Raw genomic sequence first — 19,804 nt, forward strand, 5'->3', positions numbered from 1 at the left:
GCTTAACCTGGTCAATCCTAACCCGGCAGAAAATCTCCTGGCATTAGAATATAGATCTTGCTCACCTGTTTCCTCCTCCATACAGGTCAAGTGTTTCCCTACAACCGCTATGGCCAGAGCTCATGACAAAGTCCAGTTGCTACCTACCCCTAACAGCTCTCTACTTGAAGCCATAGACTGACTAGGGTTGACTGCCCCTAGGGAATCTGATTTTATCGTTCAATATTTCTACCATCCCCGATAACATTGGATTAAACATCATCGCTGACGAAGCCCAAGTTTCTCACATTTTACCTGCCTGTAATAATAACCACTCGCCTATTGGCCCAACAACTGTGAGGGAGGTAACAGCTAATAACACTTATGACCAGTCATCGATCTTGTCTCACCCGAAATGTCCCAATCTTCCCCATAATGGACTTTCATCAACACAGATTAAGGTACTTTCTTGGAACATTGCTGGTCTCTACAAGAAAACCCTTTTACCTGATTGGAACACCCTGATTGAGAAATATCATATCTGTATGTTCCAAGAAACATGGAGTTTCACTCCACTATATAAATCCGGTTATGTTTGTTTCTTCAAACCTGCTATTTCCATGGGGAAGGGGAGGCCTTCTGGAGGCCTTACCGTTTGGGTTAAAATAGATATGGGGTGTGTACTTACTAAACGTCATTGTGACAATTTGGACATTATACGGCTTATGATCAGGGGTCATAAAAAGTGGTACAACTGTGGACCTGTTTAATGCATATATAAGAGGTACTCCTGGGGGCAAATTGTCAAATACTGTATCCTATTTAGAACAGGAACTAGCTAACTGTTCCCCAAACTCATGTATCATGATTGGAGCTGATCTCAATTGTACCTTTGAACCTTAAGATTCAAGTCGACGCAGACAACAAGCGGGGAGTCCCTTCGTTAAATTTACCCCCAATCAAGAAATGGTCTCAGCTTGCAATTCAGATCAATGCCCTAACACTTGAATTTGGTATTAAAGCAGTGAACGGAAGAACTCCCTCTGATACTACAGGAGCAAACACATTTAATAGGATTGGTAGCTCTTCGCGAATTGACTACATCCTATTGGATTTGAGGTTATGGAAACTAGCACCGGACATGGAAGTGATTCCCTCCACTGAAAGTGACCATAACATATTAAGTATGACCATAATGAATCCTTGGGCTCCTCTCCCTCACAACAGTCAGCCTTCAAACACCCTGCTGTTTACAAGAGAACTAGTGCCCTCTAACTCTAGAAGATCTCTTAAATGGCCCAAAGTTCTTGCTCAAGATTCATCGATTGCTGGCATAAGCCAAGCTCTAAGTGCAAGCACTCGCTTACTATCTGAGGCCAACAAGGAATCAGAGGGTTTAGCGAAAATACAAATTTTGTATAATAACATGATAGTTCAGATAGGAGCTTTTTTCACAATTGACACCCAAGGTAAGACAATCTGCAGAACCAAAAAATCCCATACCTGGTACAATGGAGATTGCAGGGGGAAAAAAAACGACCTGATAATGGCGATCAAAAGTAAAAACTGTCCTCTAGTTAGAGAGACTAGAAAGGCCTATAAAGCAGCAATTCACCAAGATAAACTTGACTGGGATGAATCCTACTGGCAAGACCTAAAAGATGCAAGTCTAGCTAGGGATGCCAAGCTCTTTTGGAATAAGGCCAGATGGGTCGACACTGAGGACCCTGACATGATTCCCAATCATATTTTAGCCGAGGATTGGTTCAATCATTTCAAGACCTTGTATTCAGAACCTGACACCCCTGGGAGTAGTGGGACTTATAAACAAACTATTTTCCATCCTATCCCGAACTCCTCTGACATCTTTACTTTAGAAGAAGCCGAGAAGGCCATAAAGAAAATACTTCCATCTAAAGCTCCCGGACCAGATGGCCTTCCAGGAGATCTCCTTCTCGCAGACCCCCGCAATTCGGCCATTTATATTACTCTCTTAATCAACTCAATCGCTAGAGGGAGTCCAGTGCCAGATTCATGGAAGGGGGCAGAGGTTGTCCCAATTTTTAAAAAAGGTGCCAGGGACAACCCCGCCAACTATCGTCCTATCAGCTTGATAGATGTCATACAAAAAGTAGTTGGCAGGATTTTGTTACAGCGAATCCAGCAATGGATTGAGGAAGAAAATATACTTTCACAATACCAAGCTGGATTCAGGGCATGCACAGGGACGGTGGACCAAGCATTCAGACTAGTTTTAATTTATTGGAAGGTAGTTTTGATTGGTAAAGGCAGCCTCTATTTGGCATTTATTGACTTAAAGACTGCCTTTGACTTGGTCCCCCGTGCCCAGCTTTGGCATCTGTTGGAAGACATGGGGATGCCCCCACTACTATTGAATATCTTGATTCGATTACATGAAGACAACTTCGCTCAAGTGAGGTGGGGATTCCAGGGACAAAAAACAGATAGGATTACGGTAAATAGAGGAGTTCGACAGGGCTGTGTACTGGCCCCCACATTATTTTCTTTATACATTAATGGGGTCGTTAGCTATTCACAGGAATTTCCATCTGATGCACCAGCCCTGGCGGGCGAACGGGTTCCTACTTTACTTTTTGCAGATGACACGCTCCTCATTTCTAAAACGCCAGCAGGGCTTCAAAAACTCCTAGACAGATTATATTCCTTTTGCCAAACTAGGGGTTTGACTATAAATACCACCAAAACCAAACTTATGGGGCCCGATTCACAGAACTAACTTAAGACAAAATCCTAAACTTACTACCATTTTCGTATTCACAGAAGGCACTTACTCATTTTGGTATGCACAGAAGGCACTAACTCACTTCGGTGTTCACAGAAGTTAGGAGTCCTAACTTTAGGACTCCTAAATGCCTTCTGTGAATACCGAAAGTCTTAAAATTAGGATTTTTCTCAGTTTAGGAGTCCTAAAGTTAGGACTCCTAACTTTACTACTACTAAACTCAGAAAAATCCTAATTTTAAGGCTTTCGGTATTCACAGAAGGCATTTAGGAGTCCTAAAGTTAGGAGTCCTAAGTTTACTACTACTAAGTTGAGAAAAATCCTAATTTTAAGACTTTCGGTTTTCACAAAAGGCATTTAGGAGTCCTAAAGTTAGGAGTCCTAATTATACTACTACTAAACTGCGAAAAATCCAAATTTTAAGACTTTCGGTATTCACAGAAGGCATTTAGGAGTCCTAAACTTAGGACTCCTAACTTCTGTGAATACCAAAATGAGTAAGTGCCTTCTGTGAATACCAAAATGAGTAAGTGCCTTCTGTGAATACCAAAATGGTAGTAAGTTTAGGATTTTGTCTTAAGTTAGTTCTGTGAATCGGGCCCACAGTGTTCAATCCCTACAAGCCTTTTAGAAATAATTTTAGCTTAGAAGGAACAATTTTGGAAAAAGTCCCAATGTTTGACTACCTGGGAATAAGACTGGATGTAAAAATGCGATGGAGGTGTCATATTGACAAAATGCTCCTAAGCCACAAGCGTGTCACAGGCATTTTAAGTAAAAAACATCGCCTGTCATCGAGCAGACCCGTGGCTCCTGCTCTGTCAATCTACGCAGCTAAGGCGGTCAGTTCCGCCCATTATGGAGCAGAATTGTGGGGTTTCGAAAACAGCGAAAGCATCTGCAAGTCCGAGCATAAGTTCCTAAGAGAACTAGTGATGGTCCCCAGAAATACGCCTCTTAAACCACTGTTAAAAGACCTAGGCAGACATTCTTTTAAAGACATAGCGAGACTACGACCTCTGCTTTTCTGGACCCGCCTATGTCGGACCCCTGATTTGGCCAATTATTTAGCAGCATTAACAGAAATTATGACACTAGATGTCAGTAAAAAGATCAGCTGGCTGGCCAATCTCAAAAAATCTCTTTATGCCTTAGGTCTAAAGGAACATTGGGACATGCAAACTCCCCCTGGCAAGGCAGATCTTAAAAAATATTACTGGGCCTGGGTTGATGCACAAGAACATAGCAACCCAAGAATTGGCAGAATGTCGGAAGAATTTTCTCTCCACAAGAATTGCGCGTCTTTTGAACCATACCTTGACTTTATAAAAACACCACGAGATAGAGCGCTATATATCCAGTTCAGGGTTGGCTCTCTGCCGGTTAGAGAACTTACAGCGTCATGGAGCACTCCATATCAAACACCTTTGGGGTGCCCCTGCTGCAAAGCCCCGGCTGAAAGCTTAGCCCACTTTTTGTTCGCTTGCCCCGCCTATAAAAGTGCAAGGGCAAAATGGTTAAAACCTATTTGTAGAGATCTGGGAACACGCGACTATTGTACTGCCTTACGCATCTTGAAGGCTGACCCGCGAACTCTTTTCGCCTGTGGTGTAGCTAAATATCTTGGTCGTGCCTGGATTGTAAGGTTCAAATATCTGAGCAAAGTCTAGCAATCAATTATGTTTCCATCGTCATTGCTATGTTCCCTTTCCCTATTCATTGCACAGTCACTTTATATCCGAGAGCTATTTGGCACCAATAGGGAAAAAGGGCTCCCCTTGATTAGAAGGGTATTTAAACAAAGTTTGCAATTTTTATCTCCAGATCTGAAGGTATTTTGTATGTGATGAGCTTAATGATGGTCGTTTTTACTCTTTTAACTGATGTTTTATATCCTTTTAACTTTTTCTATTTGATGTTTGTATTGATTGAATTGATTTCAAGATACTGGATATCGAAATAAAGCTTTTTTTTTAATTGAAGTAATAAAGAACAGCTGAAGCTTTGCCACGCATCTCGTCACATCTTGTTTAGGCAGTACTAACTCCTAAATGAGGAGTCCTACCACAGAATGCAAGATAGCAAGCACAGATTCTACTGCCAAATGCACAGAAATGGGCCAGAAACAATGATAGTGGCAAAGAACCTGTCTTTATATCCCTTGGTGCACCAGTTAACTGCCAACCATCCTTATCATTGAATCTTCATACTATGGGCTGCGCCTTCGGTATCCACTCTTTTTCATGTGATGTATTTGACATGTAGGTTTAGCACATTAATCTTCTAACAGAATCATCTGAAGGAGTAGTATCTGCTGGTAATACACACCGGCCAATGCGCACTAGGTAGTAACTTATTGGTTGGGATAAACTTAAGACCCTTCCTGAAGGAATGTAGTGTGAGGAGACTTTTGTGTCTAGTTTAAGAGCCTTATTACCACTTTGGCGGTCCTCCCTTGGGCCGCCACACCAGCGCCCCACGGGAGGAACTCCAAAGCTGTTCCAACACTGCCCGCCAGATTGCAATTGTATTCTGTGGCAGGCGGTGGCACTGCCACACTGCAAAAGCGGCACACTGTAAGGCTCATTGGAGAGCCTTACATACAGACTGTCACAGGGGCAGCGCTGTCTGCAAATTCCTGCACAGTGCGGCATGCACTATGTAGTGTGGGCCTCACCGTGTAGGAACCGGGGTGCATAAATACAGGTGGGCACATCATGTGCCCCCCTGATTGCACCTCCAGGTCCTGGAGCGACAATGTTGCCTCTTCACCACCCTTTTCATGGCAGTCGCACTGCCATGAAAAGAGTGGCGGTGAGATATCTCAAAATATGCTTGCTGGTGCCAGCTGCAGCACCACCAGCATATTCTTCCCAAGGAAGGACCGCTGGCCCAGCGGGATCCTTGATCCTGGTGGTGCTGGTGGTCTCATGGCGGTCCGACCACCGCAGTTGTAATACTGCAGTCGGTCTCGCAGTGCTGCGGTTGTTGGACCGGCACTGCGACTACGGCAGTCATATGAACCGCCATAGTCGTAAAAAGACCCTGTGACTTTGTCTGTTGGAGTGTTGTTCCCTTTTGTGTTCTTAAGTGGTGAATCTAAGAATGTAGCTGTCATGGGTGGAATCCATTTTGTTTTGTGGGATGCCTGTTGTTTCAGTTCTATGGTAGGGCAGTGCTACATAGACATCTATATGTGAAGCTATCTTGATTAAAAAGTCAGATATGTCTGTATTGATATAGCACAAATCTAGGTGGGCAGAAGTGATGATTACTAGCTGCTATGTTAGATCCCTCTGAAGTTTCTCTGGGTTGCTTGCAATAACAACTAGAGTAATACTGCTAATATCCTCCTCTCCAACACCTAGATCTTCACTAGTGTATGGACCATGGCCTATTTGTGCTTCAAGTAAATGTCCAAAATCATAAACTACTGTGTTTTTCCTGCAGGCTCCTTACCAGCAAAAACGTTTTGTGATATCCTGCTTGATCTATTAAGCGTGGACCTTGGAAATGATATCCTTCCCAACACGTGGCGGCACGTCACAAGTTCAGATGTAAGTTTGTGCTATATATATGTATATATATGTGTATACATATATAAATAATATTGCATAGTGGTGATTGTCACTGTGTGGTTATGGTTCACTCACACTTTCCATTGAGAAGGCACTTTATATCTTTATGGACACAGTGCACACAATAACTAATACCACCACTCATGCATATGATACCACTTTCCTGATGGCCCATGAAAAAATATCTATCAAGAGCAAAACATTGCAAGTGCCATGAGTTATATTGAGCATTGTGTGAATGGCCCACCATCATTGGTGAATTTCAGGGCTTTTCCGATTTTGTATTGGCAGAACCAGGACTAGCCTTTACTTGTATTTTTTTCTTAACCTCTTCTGTGCCCATGACGAGATAGTCTCGTCATGGAGCACGGTTGCGCTGTGCCCATGACGAGACTATCTCGTCATGAACCCCACCCACTAATGCAACGCCCGGCACAGGAGGGGGAAAGGGCGTGGCACTGAAGGGGTTAACTGTTTGATGAAAACATGAATTCAGGTTCTAATGCATAGGCAAAAGAATAAAGAAAATGAAACTCAAATTTGTTTTTTACTACAGAAAAAATTAAACGTTTGTAAATTCAGAACCATCCGAAAGAAATTGTTTTATTTCATACATTAAGTGACATGTAACTATAATAGTCCTGCATCTTATCATCACCACAGCGGAAGGCTGACGTGCATTCCTGTATTCTGCTCATAGTCTTTTCAGGTTCTTAAACTAGCACATTCTGATTTCTTCTGATGCAAACTTTATCCTACAGTCCTTTTATTCTTTTGATTTTTCTATACCGTGTACTCGACCGGAAGGTATCAGAGCGATTTACGTGAGCACCACTTGCGTTACAGACAGACAAATCCATTTTGTTAGGCACGGGGAGATTAAGTGATTTGCCAATAATCACAAGATGTTGAGCATCCCTGCCGAGACTCGAACCCAGTTCCCCAACTTCAAGGTCCACCGCTTTAGCTGTTAGGCTACATCCTTTTGTTTTTATAAGCAATAAAATATTATTTCACTTAACGTCGTTAATAGCAGTTGTTTTAAAATTCATATGTGTTAGAATATTTTTTATAGAATGAGACCGATTCTATCCACATAATTGATACAAATGCCAGAGACTATAGACAATGCTCATTTACTTAAACCTAAGACTCGTGTGCATATTTTAAAATTCTTAACAGTAATAAAAGGTTCTGCAGCACAATACATTTGTAAAATGTTTAAGGAAAGCATCCAGTCAAGACTAACTACCAGATCTAATAATTGTTTTTACATTTACAAACTCGGTAAATCTGAGGGATTGCAACCGCTAAAATACTTTTAGAATGTGCTAGACCCATTTAATGATCATTTTTCCAAATAGTTTAATGGGTTTAGAAATGGATACCTATAAGCAGTTTGGAAGGGGAATATTGTGGGTTTCTCTCCAATAAATTGCCGTTTGCAACCGTCATTCAGGTTGCAAACTATTGATAAGTTACAGATTCTCAGGTTGGGTTGGTAACACATTTGCAAATGTGACAATGTCCCATTTTCTCATGGGGAATTGGGTTATCGGCTTCAGGGGTATTGGGTAATGATCTGAGGAACTACAAATAACTCTCACTACAATTTGTTTTTTAAAGCATTCACATTTCCTCAATCAGGCTGCTTAAAAAAAGTTTTTAATTTTGAAATACAAAGACAGGCATGGTTGTCTGCTGTCCTTTGCAGGTCACCAGTGCTGCCGTTGCATCCAATCGGAGAGAGTGGCAATTTGCGACATGCGTAATAAATAATTAATGATTAATCGGGTCACAAATTGAAACCATTTTGCCACCAGTATCTTTGTACAGCCAGGTCATTATTCCTTCTGCAGTCTGTATGGCATATGCCTCTTTTGTTTAGGACATTTGAACTCTGGGTCTCTCATAATGCAGTATTAAAAGAGGCTGTCTAAGTATATGCAATTAAAAGGTACTTTGTTTGAAAAAGTCACAGTGCACGTTTGCTGCCTTCATCAATTGCCACTTGTTAGACCTGTCATCCTTTCTTTCTGCTTTTTGCCTCCACGTTTTGCTGAATCTTTTTGGTAGCCTTAGGACTCTGTGCACTTTACCACTGCCAACCTGTGCTAAAGTGCATGAGCTTCTTCCCTAAACATGCGTGTAATTGGCTTATACCTGATTGACATATTTAATTTACTTGTACGTCCCCTGTAAGGTGGTATCCCATATACCAAGGGCCTATATGTTGAATGCTACTAGTGGACTGTAGCACTGATAGTGCCACTCACAGAAGTAGCCTTTCAAACCTGTCTCAGGCCTGCCACTGCTGTGCCTGTGTGCAGTTTACTGCCACTTCAACTTGGCATTTGAAACTACTTGCCAAGTAGTAAACTCCCCTTTTATTACATATAATTTACCCCTAAGGTCAGCCCTAGGTAGCTCTAAGGGCAAGGTGCTATTTAAATAAAAGGTAGGACATGTACTTTTTATGTTTTGCATATCATGGTAGTGACAAACAGCCGATTTTGTTTTTCACTACTGTGAGGCCTACTCCTCTCATAGGTTAGCATTGTGAATTCCTTCATGCACTTTTAAATTGTAATTTCTGTTCAGATAAAATTACCTTTTACATGTTTGGAATGATATTGATAAACCCTATTTTGCAGTGAAGATTGATTTAACATTACAATTTTAGAAATGTCATTTTTAGAAAGTGTGTTTTAAAAAAACAAGGGGACCCAACATAGGTACGCAAGGACCTTGGGTATCAATTTTTATCATGGACAACGGTCCTTGTAAGTAGTAAATCAGGTTAAATAAATATAGAATGGAATCAATTCTATATGTTGACTATCCAGCCGGATAGGGAATTTAATCCAGTTTGTTCTTAATTAGCAAAGCACAAAAAAATACAAAGTGGGATACAGTCCTGTACCCAGAGACATAAAGGTGAGGATGTTAGGAATCAGGTTTGTGCGCCTACCAGTACCACAGCTCCCAGAAGGCCACGGGAGTAGAGGAGGAGCCTCGAGTATAAGACGGCGCGAATAGCCCAGCACGACGAGCGTAATTCCTGGTCATAGTCCGTCGTCTATGTTTATCCATAGCAGGAAGCGTTCCGAGGATCCGAAGCCCGCTGCTGATTTTACCCGCGAGCCGGTGAATTACTGGAGACGCTGGGACCCTTCTCGACCATAGCCGCCTGTAAGCGGCAACCAGAGGATCAGAGCAGGAGCACTCCGAGGCCGTGAGCTTCAGCGGCAAGATAAGTGCTGTGTCCTGTGAAACGAGGGTGGGCGTCTACTTAATTGTTGCTTTCTCAGTCTCCCTCCGGTCTCTCCAGTAAAGCTGAACCGGAGAGCACGGATGCCGAGGGGGTTTGTTACTTTGTTAGGGTTGGTGGTCTTTAACCGGTGAAGAAACCGTGAGAGCCCGCCAAAACACTCTAGTACCAGTGTGGAGGGGTATGCTGGCAACGAAAGCGGTGAGTCAACCGCATGAGCTCCGTCCGCACGAAAGGTTACGAACTAGGACGCCAGTGTCCATTTAGCGGTGAAGTAACCGTTGAAAAGTATTCGGACAATACAGTTAGCGTTAGGAGAGGAGCCTCTCCCGTGCCTTGTTTAATGTGTGCCAATCACCAAAAAACTACAAAACGATAACGCATCTAGGTTGTGTCATACACGACCAACAATCACGCTGTCAGTGCTCTGTGTGGAGGGGAAGCGTTTCCTTTTCTGAATAACCTCCAAATTAGATTGTGTGCTGTGTTGGTTGAATCTGGCTTCCGATGGTGTAATCATGAAGGTTGCACAATAAATAGGTTATGTTGTAAGAGTGGTGTTTATAAGGACAAGCAACAAGGGGCATTAGTCCTAGCGAGAATTGATGAGTGTAGACTTACATGTATTAATTGTTACGTTGTTTTGGTGTGTCTTTCTTTACAGGTTCTACTCCCCGCTGTTCCCATCCTTCCCTTCCCTCACTTGATCGCCTTAACCTTCAGTGCCATAAGTGCAGGAGTTGGGTATGTCAAGAGGTGGAACCCCTATAGCATCGCTCGAATCCTGAGGAGTGTTGGACTGGGACGGAATCGTGACAGAGGTAGTTTGTGACATTAGGACACAAGGAACAAAACATTTAGGCAAAACAAAACAAAGAGGCTTGTTAAGAAATATAAAGAATGAAACAAGCGTAATAATTAGCACAACCTTGACACGAGTATAAGAAAAATAGTAAGTGTGCACGTTGTTTACAAAGGTCGACAACGTTTCGATCCCGTTTACAGGAATAAAGGGATCATCATCAGGACAAACAATAAATGCCTAAACAAATTAAATATAATGAACAAACAATTTGTGATGAGGAGAAAGAGGGAAAGAAAGGGAAAAACAAGGGGGAAAAAATGTGTTGAGTTAGAGAATGTAATACACAAACACGCTTATAATAAGTGGCGCACTAGGGTCTATCGAGGAAGCCAAAGGGTCAGGATGAAAAAGCCACGCAGGAAGAACCTCAAGTGTGAACAATTACCGTGAAGGTTGGGCCAGAGGGATGAAGACTTATAAGGTTAACGGCGCAGTTAAAGCTAAAACGCGAGCCAGAGTGAGCCTATGGTGCATAGTATTGGGTATTAAAAAGTATTTACAGACGAACCTGTGGAGTGAACGCAGGAAGCACACTTAATTAAGGTGTGTGAGGAGATTGACTTGAGTGAAAGGAATGGGAGAGGGCGCGAGCAGTGGGAAGCGGAATTGAAATAATTAGCCTTACCTAGAACAAAATGGGTTGATATACCAGATGTAATTGCAATTTGCAATGCGAGGAAGGGGGAATGTTGGAACCAATGGCCAACATCAGAATGCCTTAAAAGAGGTAGAATCGGTGTGAGGTTATAAGCAAGGAGAGGGGAGATGGTGGCAAAAAACGCGCATAAGTCGTATGTGCATACCTTGGATTTGGAACTTAAAGCATGGATGTGGCGGCGGGATTTACAGGGGGGTCCCATAGTTTTCGGAACATCTATATTTCAGGAATGTAAATTAATACGATGCTCGCCAGGTGGGGAGCGAAAAGCCTGTAATAGAAAGGATGCGTGGATATAAGGGACTGGATGAGAATAGGAGAACGGGGCAACGCATGAATTACGACTGCTTACCTCAATGAGGGTGAATAGGATGTCGCCAATTACGTAGTGGTTCAAGGAACGGTAGATTACCATTAAGGGAGAGCTCAATGGTCCTGGTCGGGTGTGTAGCAGAGCGCCTTAAGAAGCGGAATCTGTCCTTAAGCATTGGTCTATCTTGAACGCAGGCATGTTAAACATCGAACGTCCCCTATTTGCTTTCCGTAAAAGACGCAACATAAAAGACCAGCTAGTCAGAGCAGCACTTCCTACTCCAAAACTTGCCGCTACTCTCACTGAACTATGGGGTCTTGGCCCCCTTCTTGGACATGTAAAATGTGGTATGTGTAGCGTTTGTGATTACACTATCGAAGGTAAAGATTTTGTATTTAATAATGTCAAGATCACATCCAAATGCCTCAATAATTGTAACTCTTGTAATGTCATCTACGTGATACATTGGACAAACAACACAGAAAGCCTGCCTAAGGATTAATCAACATCGCAGCAGGATTCGCTGTCAAACAGCCAACGCACCTCTGGTCGAACATTTTCTTAATGCTGGGCACAATGAAGATGACATAAAATGGACAATAATCAGTCAGATCAAACCATCCCCAAGAGGAGGGGACATTGGCATCCTGCTAAACAAAGAGGAGCTAAAATGGATTTTGCGCACCCAAAGCATGAAAAATGGACTGAACAGAAATGAAGATTGGACATCGTTATTGTGATTCTTTAACTACATACTTCGTTTACATACAATGTGTCAGAAGGCTTTTTTCCACCTTCATAATCTGATTTAGACTATGTAAATATGCATTTTATGACAGATCGTTCATATTGATTTACATTCCTGAAATATAGATGTTCCGAAAACTACGGGACCCCCTGTAAATCCTGCCGCCACATCCATGCTTTAAGTTCCAATTCCAAGGTATGCACATACGACTTATGTGCGTTTTTTGCCACCATCTCCCCTCTCCTTGCTTATAACCTCACACCGATTCTACCTCTTTTCAGGCGTTCTGATGTTGGCCACTGGTTCCAACATTCCCCCTTCCTCGCATTGTAAATTGCAATTACATCTGGTATATCAACCCATTTTGTTCTAGGTAAGGCAAATTATTTCAATTCCGCTTCCCACTGCTCGCGTCCTCTCCCATTCCTTTCACTCAAGTCGATCTCCACACACACCTTAATTAAGTGTGCTTACTGCGTTCACTCCACAGGTTCGTCTGTAAATACTTTTTAATACCCAGTACTATGCACCATAGGCTCACTCTGGCTCGCATTTTAGCTTTAACTGCGCCGTTAACCTTATGTGTCTTCATCCCTCCGGCCCAACCTTCACGGTAATTGTTCACACCTGAGGTTCTTCCTGCGTGGCTTTTTCATCCTGACCCTTTGGCTTCCTAGTTAGACCCTAGTGCGCCACTTATTATAAGCTTTTGTGTATTACAGTCTCTAACTCAACACATTTTTCCCCCCCTTTTTTCCCCTTTCTTTCCCTCTTTCTCCTCATCACAAATTGTTCATTATATTTAATTTGTTTAGGCATTTATTGTTTGTCCTGATGATGATCCCTTTATTCCTGTAAACGGGATCGAAACGTCGTCGACCTTTGTGAACAACGTGCACACTTACTATTTTTCTTATCCTAGTGTCACGGTTGTGCTAATTATTACACTTGTTTCATTCTTTATATTTCTTAACAAGCCTCTTTGTTTTGTTTTGCCTAAATGTTTTGTTCCTTGTGTCCTAATGTATCAAACTACCTCACCTTTATGTCTCTGGGTACAGGACTGTATCCCACTTTGTATTTTTTTGTGCTTTGTTAATTAAAAATAAACTGGATTAAATTCCCTATCCGGCTGGATAGTCAACATATAGAATTGGTTCCATTCTATATTTATTTAACCTGATTTACTACTTACAAGGACCATTGTCCATGATAACATTTTTTAGAAAGTGGACATTTCTCTGCACTTACTGGTCTGGGTGCCTGACAGTCTGTCTCCAAAACACGTCTGAGTTGGGTGACAGCTACACTTGGTACATTCCCTCTAGACAGCTACAACACAGGAAGGATAGGTGTGTCTGAGTACCCATCTACATACATCTGCATTCTGATGGCCTTGATTGGGCAGGATGGAAGGGAGGGGCTAACACTGCACTTGAATAGACCGTGTCTTGTCCCCACACAAAAGACTGATTGCCCCCTACAAATAGCCTGGTAGACAGGACTGGGTTGAAAGAGATCTTTGTGCATGTAAGAGAGTTGCTTTGAAGTCACCCCCACATCAAGCACGGCTGGGTATAAGTACTGGGTCCCTGACCACCTAAAATTGGACAATTCTGGATCTTGAACTGCACATCTGCCATAAGGACTGCTGTGCTGCTTAAATGACTCATCTTTCTACTGCACACTTGGATGACCTTCTTTTGTCTTGTGTTGCTCTGCTGCCTGCTGCTTTCTGACTCGACTGAACAAGAGCTGTACTCCACCATCCCTCCAAGTGATCTCCATGGGCTTGTTGGCTTGCCTCCTGTTGCTTGAGACTCAGGAAAATCAAAGTCTCTACCCCTGCTCCTGTGCCTGGCTCACTGGAAGTGACCCAGATACTTGCAACACAGATTTCAATGCATCTCCTGTCTGCTGGTAGCAGAACCGGCACCTCAACCCGGTTATGGGAGTAAATTGGGTGCATAGCATTGGAACCAACGCTTTACCTTCCAAGGTTGACACATCGGACAGCGTATTGCCACACTGCAGATTGGTGAGCTCATTGTATCCCCTCGACTGTGTTGCAGAAACCAGCCCATCACTGTACGTCTCTCGACTCTAGCACCCGTCTTCGGAACTGACGCATCGCCTTCACTGTGTGTAGAAGAGCAACGCATCTCATTGCTTGCTATCAGGAAAGGTACTTTGTTCACCGGGGCCTGCTTGGGTCCTGTACCTGGCCTACGCTTCCACGAGGTCAACCTGAACTTTGACTTTTCCCTGGTTCAGCACGACCTAACGTAACCCTTTTAGCCCTACTTGCTTCTAAGCACTTTATTGCAATTATTCTTTTAAAATTCAATATTTCAGCTTCTATATATTGGATTTTTGTCATTTTGGTCTTGTTTTATTCATTATATAATCTATTTGTTATAAACCCGCTTGGAGTCTTTTTGCGTTGTATTTATTGTGTTGCTGTGTGTGTACGTGTTGAACAAATGCTTTACACATTGCCACTCTAATTTAACCTGATTGCTCTGTGCCAAGTTCGCAGAGAATGAGCACCAGCAAACTCTTCTGTCTTACTTTCCCTGACTAGAGTAGTAATTCCTGTATGGCCTGGGTGCATACATCAACCAACCAGGAATCACAATTCTAACACTACTGTTATGGAAAAAATGTCTTTGTACTGACTGCAGTACCTAGATCTGCACACACAAACACCAAACTGCCACTACTAAATATCCTGAACCGCCTCCTTTAATGGAAGATTGTCATTTTTCTTTCAAGTGAAGAGAAGGATGAAAGTACATGATTGCAGATCTAAAGTGGGATCAATTACTTTCTGCTTAAAATATTTCTCGGCCATGTAGAAACAGCCCAATGTTCATCTTGGTAGTTTGTTCCTCTGCTAATTCCTCAGCCACATAGTTTGAACTTATCCCTGAAGATGATTGATTGTAAGAACAATAAACAAAACCATACATTCCGCACCCTGTGCGAATACGCATGCCTTTTCGACCCGTAATGTTATTGCTGCGGCGCCCCTCTTGCGCCGACTCTCCAGTCCACCGCCTATTTAAGGGCAATGTGCAACAGTTTTACCTCTTCCCCTGAGCCACTAGGCATGCCCCCCCCCCGAAGCCACCCTCTAGGCATGGGCCCTCCACCTTTCAAAACCTCCCCCATGGCTTGGCACTGGTGGCCATCAGGGTGATCTTTCATCTAGATGAGCCTCTAGTTTGAAAACATCCCATGCAGTAATGCCCTGCAGTGTTCCAGATTTTCTGAATTTTTAAATGTATGACTGCCTGTTTCGCTGCTGCCCACCTCCTGAGGTCTGCAAGCCACAGCAATGTTTAAGGAAATTCAGATGACTTACAAAACAGCATTTGTACAGTATCAATGGTAGATCAATCATACAACAATCTAACAATCTAATTTGCTCTTTTTATTACTGCTCATCCAACCTAGTAGTCAGCAGCCTGGGTCTAGAGCCAGTAACCTGCCTATCAGATTCGACAATTGGGATAGCATACTAGCCCAACCCCTTTGAATGTCCAGGCAGTCCCAAACCGTGATAAACGTTAGCATTACACCAAAGAAATACTGATGGAGAACCCATGAACATGCTGCCTATGCGCTTTCGACAAAGGTAGGATTGATGCAAATAACTAAATTGCTAATACAAGAAATAGGGCAACTCAATATTCCCACTGGAAGCGGGGTATATATTTTCAAATATAACAAAGTGTTCCTCAAGGAGTCACTTCTGCTATTCTTTTCTTTTCTTAGGTTAGTATATTAATCCAACCCTTCTTAATTAATATACAAATGAAATAATAAAAAGGCATACTAACACATATTAATTCTTATAATCAACAGTTGTTTTACTTATTCACAGGTCACATTACTTATATTACACAAATTCAGTCAGGGTTCTCAATATTTACAATAACAGTAACCGATCACACTCAACAAACAAGGACGTTTTCCGTGTTCAAAATCATCAGTACGGAACACTGTATCTACTTAACACAATATGCATTTATATCCAGAAGTCCATTCTAGATTACTGTAGGATGCAGGTTAACACATGTAGTTGACTTGTTGATGTTAGTGAGGATAATCTATCAATGTTTTGGTCTCCAAAGGCAAATTCGCCCATGAGACTATTATCAGGACACAAAGATGTGAATGAAGCCCAACTGGATAATCCACTGAGAGATCAGTAGAATAAACTTCCAATCAAACTAGATATGGGCTGAGCAAAGTCATTCAAAAGTCCTTCAGTTATTTAAATTATTAAGATCCAAGAAGTGTCCCCAATGTACAGAGGAGACGAGATGCCCGATTGAATAGGGCTGCTTCTTGAAACTTATTGATTGCGCGGATCCTCGCCGACTCGTCGATCAGTACCAATGTGTGGCACTTGCCATTTCACTGGATTGAATATTTATAAGTACCTGCACTTGTCTGCCCCAGAGTTACCAGATGTAGGGCTGCTACCCTGTCGTGTATTCCCAGTAAGGTTGGCTGGGCACTGCTTCACTTGTCCCAAGAAACCATACCAATAAGTCCTTAAGCTATCAGTCACTTTAGCTTCTGCTACAATTAATTATTCCACGGTTTGGGGCCAATCTCACTTGGGTGACTAGCCATGACTTAGTACCACCTAAGTCACTGGCATAACCCTCCTGACACGCTCAATCAAACTCGCATATTTCTACCTTCGAGAACTCTTGCACCATCGTTACCTTCAGACTGAGTCCAACTGGCACGCGCCTCCAATTGTTAAGATCCTCCTGCCAGCCATTTATTTGTTTTTAGGGCCTATTCTGACTCTCTTACCTCTCCTACAGAATTTGAAGGGTGCACCACCCCTTGGATTGACTCTTCATTCCAACCCCTCAGATACTGGGTGCTCACACCCAGTCATGATGATAAACTCACATTGCCAGAGGACGAAACGCCATTAACAATCGATCTATATAGAATCCAATTATATTGTACAAAATAAACTTAAAGAGTCATATGTCTTTTTTTGAGTGATATACGTTTTCTTTTCGCTCCTCTGTCACCTATCACTGCTCCCCTCGTCACTTAAGTGTGAGCACTGGATCTTCAATATAACACTCAAAAAAGCATTATACTAATGAAAGTATGCAATGAATAAATGAATTGCTATACAATATTACCTACCTGTTTCTTTCTTGCTTTGGCAAATTAATAATGTTTTGTCTTCAACTTCTGAAGGCATATCACTGTTCTATTGGAACTGATGCCCGTGTGAACCATTGTTTTTCTTAGTATATTGTATTACCTCAGGATCTAGAATATTTTGCAGTTACCCTTGTTCTAAATACAGACCATAGCAAAGGCTTTCCTTTCTATTGCCCTCCACCTTTGTTCCATAGGAAGTAGCCTCCTACTGATGAAGGAGGCTGCACTAGGACCTCTTTGTTAAGCTATTAGAGCATGGCCCCTACAGCATGCTCTAAGGCGTCTGTTTCTACAATGAACTCTTGGGAGAGGTCAGGGGCCTTGAGTTCGGGCGCTGTGCACATGGCTTCCGTCAGGATGTCAAAAACTTTCTGGCAACCCTCTGCCCAGATCATGTGATGTGGCTGCTTCTTGGAAGTCAGCTCTGTCAAGGGGAAACAACTGTGCTATATCCCTTGACAAATCTCTTGTAGTAGCCAGTAAGACCTAAGAAGGCTCTCACCTCTGTCTGGGTCTTGCGGGGTTTCCAAGCCAGAATCTTTTCAATTCTGATCTAGAGGGGCTGCACCTTGCCACCTCTCACTTTGGTGAACCAAGTAGACCCCTGAACCCTGCAGTATCTGGCAGTTACTTGCCTTCATATTAAGGCCTGCACTCTGCAGAGCCCAAAGCACATCCTGGAGGTGGCACAGATGGTCCACCCAGCTAGAACTGAAGACTACAATGTCATCTAGGTAGGCGGCACTGAAGTTCTCCAACCCAGCCATAACCTGGTTGGCCAACCTCTGGAAGGTGGCAGGGACATTCTTCAATCTGAAGGGCATGACCTGGAACTAGAAGTGCCCTTCTTGTGTAGAGAACACAGCCCTCTCTTTAGGCCCCTCTGTCAAGGCAATCTGCCAGTACCCACCCTTTAAGTTAAGCATGGTGAGGAACTTGGCAGCCCGAAGCCAATCTGTGAGCTCATCAGCTCTGGGGATGAGTGTGCGTCAGTCTTAGAGACTGCATTAAATCCACTGTAGTCCACACAGAACCTAAGTTCAGATGTGACACCTAAAGGGGCAGCGTTGGATGCCAACACTACTGGGCTGGACGACGGGCTTTTTTGAGGGCTCTATAACCCCTAAAACCATCATTTTGGAGACCTATTCCTTAAAGCTGGCTCTCACCTTATCAGATAACCTGTAAATGTTGTTCTTTATAGCAGTCCTGTCCCAAGTATCAACATCATGGGTATACCATCCAGTGAGTCCTGGAGTAAGGGACAACAATGAGGCAAATTGCCCCAGCAACTAGCAGCAGTTTCTCTGTTGATCTAGGGTTAGTGTAGGGGGAGGCTGACACCCTCCACTGACCCATCCTGATCCTTGGAAAAAGACAGTTGAGGAGGGGTCACTCACCTCTTACACCCTATCATCATTAATCAGGAGCATGGTAAGCTCAGACAACCCAAAGTGAGGCTTGAGGCAATTAGCATGAAAGGCCCTTAAAACGCTCCTGGTTGTCTTGAGGTCCACCAAGTAGATAACATCACCCTTGCTCTCCCTCATCTCATAAGGTCCAGACCAGTGATCTTGCAGTGTCCAGTGATCCACAGGCTCCATCACCCACACTTTTTTGCCAGGCTCCACCTGAGAAGCTTCCTGGTCATAGCAGCGTTTCATGTTCTCCTGGCTGGCTTCCAGATTCTCCATCGCGAGCTCCCAGAAGCACGCTGTCTTGTTGTGGAGGACCAGCATGTAGCTGACCACATCCTGGGGTGCTGTCCAGAGAGCTTACTCCCAGCCCTCCTTCGCCAAACTGAGTGGTCCTCTCATAGGGTGCCCATACAGAAGCTAAAAGAGGCTAAAGCCAAACCACTTCTGCTGTACCTCCCTCTACGCAGACAACAGGCATGGCAGGAGGACGTCCCACGACTGCCTCATGGTCTCTGGTGGCCCATACATCTAATATAATGATGTGACTCAGTACCCCTCAGACCCTGGGAGTACAAGAATGTGGACAAAGTTGGTTCTGACAGGTACAGAATTATTATTTGGTTTACTGAATAATAACCAAAAACAAACAACAATAAATAACAATACTCCAACCTTTCAGTAATAATCAATGAAAAGGGAAGAGGAGAAAGGACAAACACCATGAATCCAAAAACAAAAACCACACCAAAATTAAATCAATCAAAGTTTGTATTTAAGGTTAAGTCCATATGTTCTTTTGCACTTTGTGTGGTCACGATAACATTAGAAGGCTGTCAAGATTCATGGACATTCAATTTGTTCCAACGGCGCAAGTGGTGTGGTAAAAGAGGTGCAAAAAAGTGCTAAATGTGAACAAAATATATACAGTGCTGAATGAATTTTATGAAACTGGTCATTCAAAGGACATCCGTCCCTTGGTACATAAAGCTCCACGCCACTTGG

General features: G+C 43.0%; 1 protein-coding gene across 1 annotated transcript in view; it reads left to right on the forward strand.

Annotated features, from left to right (window-relative positions):
- Positions 1–19,804, forward strand: part of SPEF2 (sperm flagellar and cilia associated 2) — a 1,083,747-nt gene that overhangs the window by 852,204 nt on the left and 211,739 nt on the right. Inside the window, exon 29 of the mRNA XM_085631001.1 lies at positions 6,194–6,300. Coding sequence (XP_085487127.1) covers positions 6,194–6,300 — 107 coding nt within the window. The remainder of the gene's footprint in view (positions 1–6,193; positions 6,301–19,804) is intronic.

Source organism: Triturus cristatus, chromosome 2_1, assembly GCF_964204655.1.
Source record: "Triturus cristatus chromosome 2_1, aTriCri1.1, whole genome shotgun sequence".
NCBI lineage: Eukaryota > Metazoa > Chordata > Amphibia > Caudata > Salamandridae > Triturus > Triturus cristatus.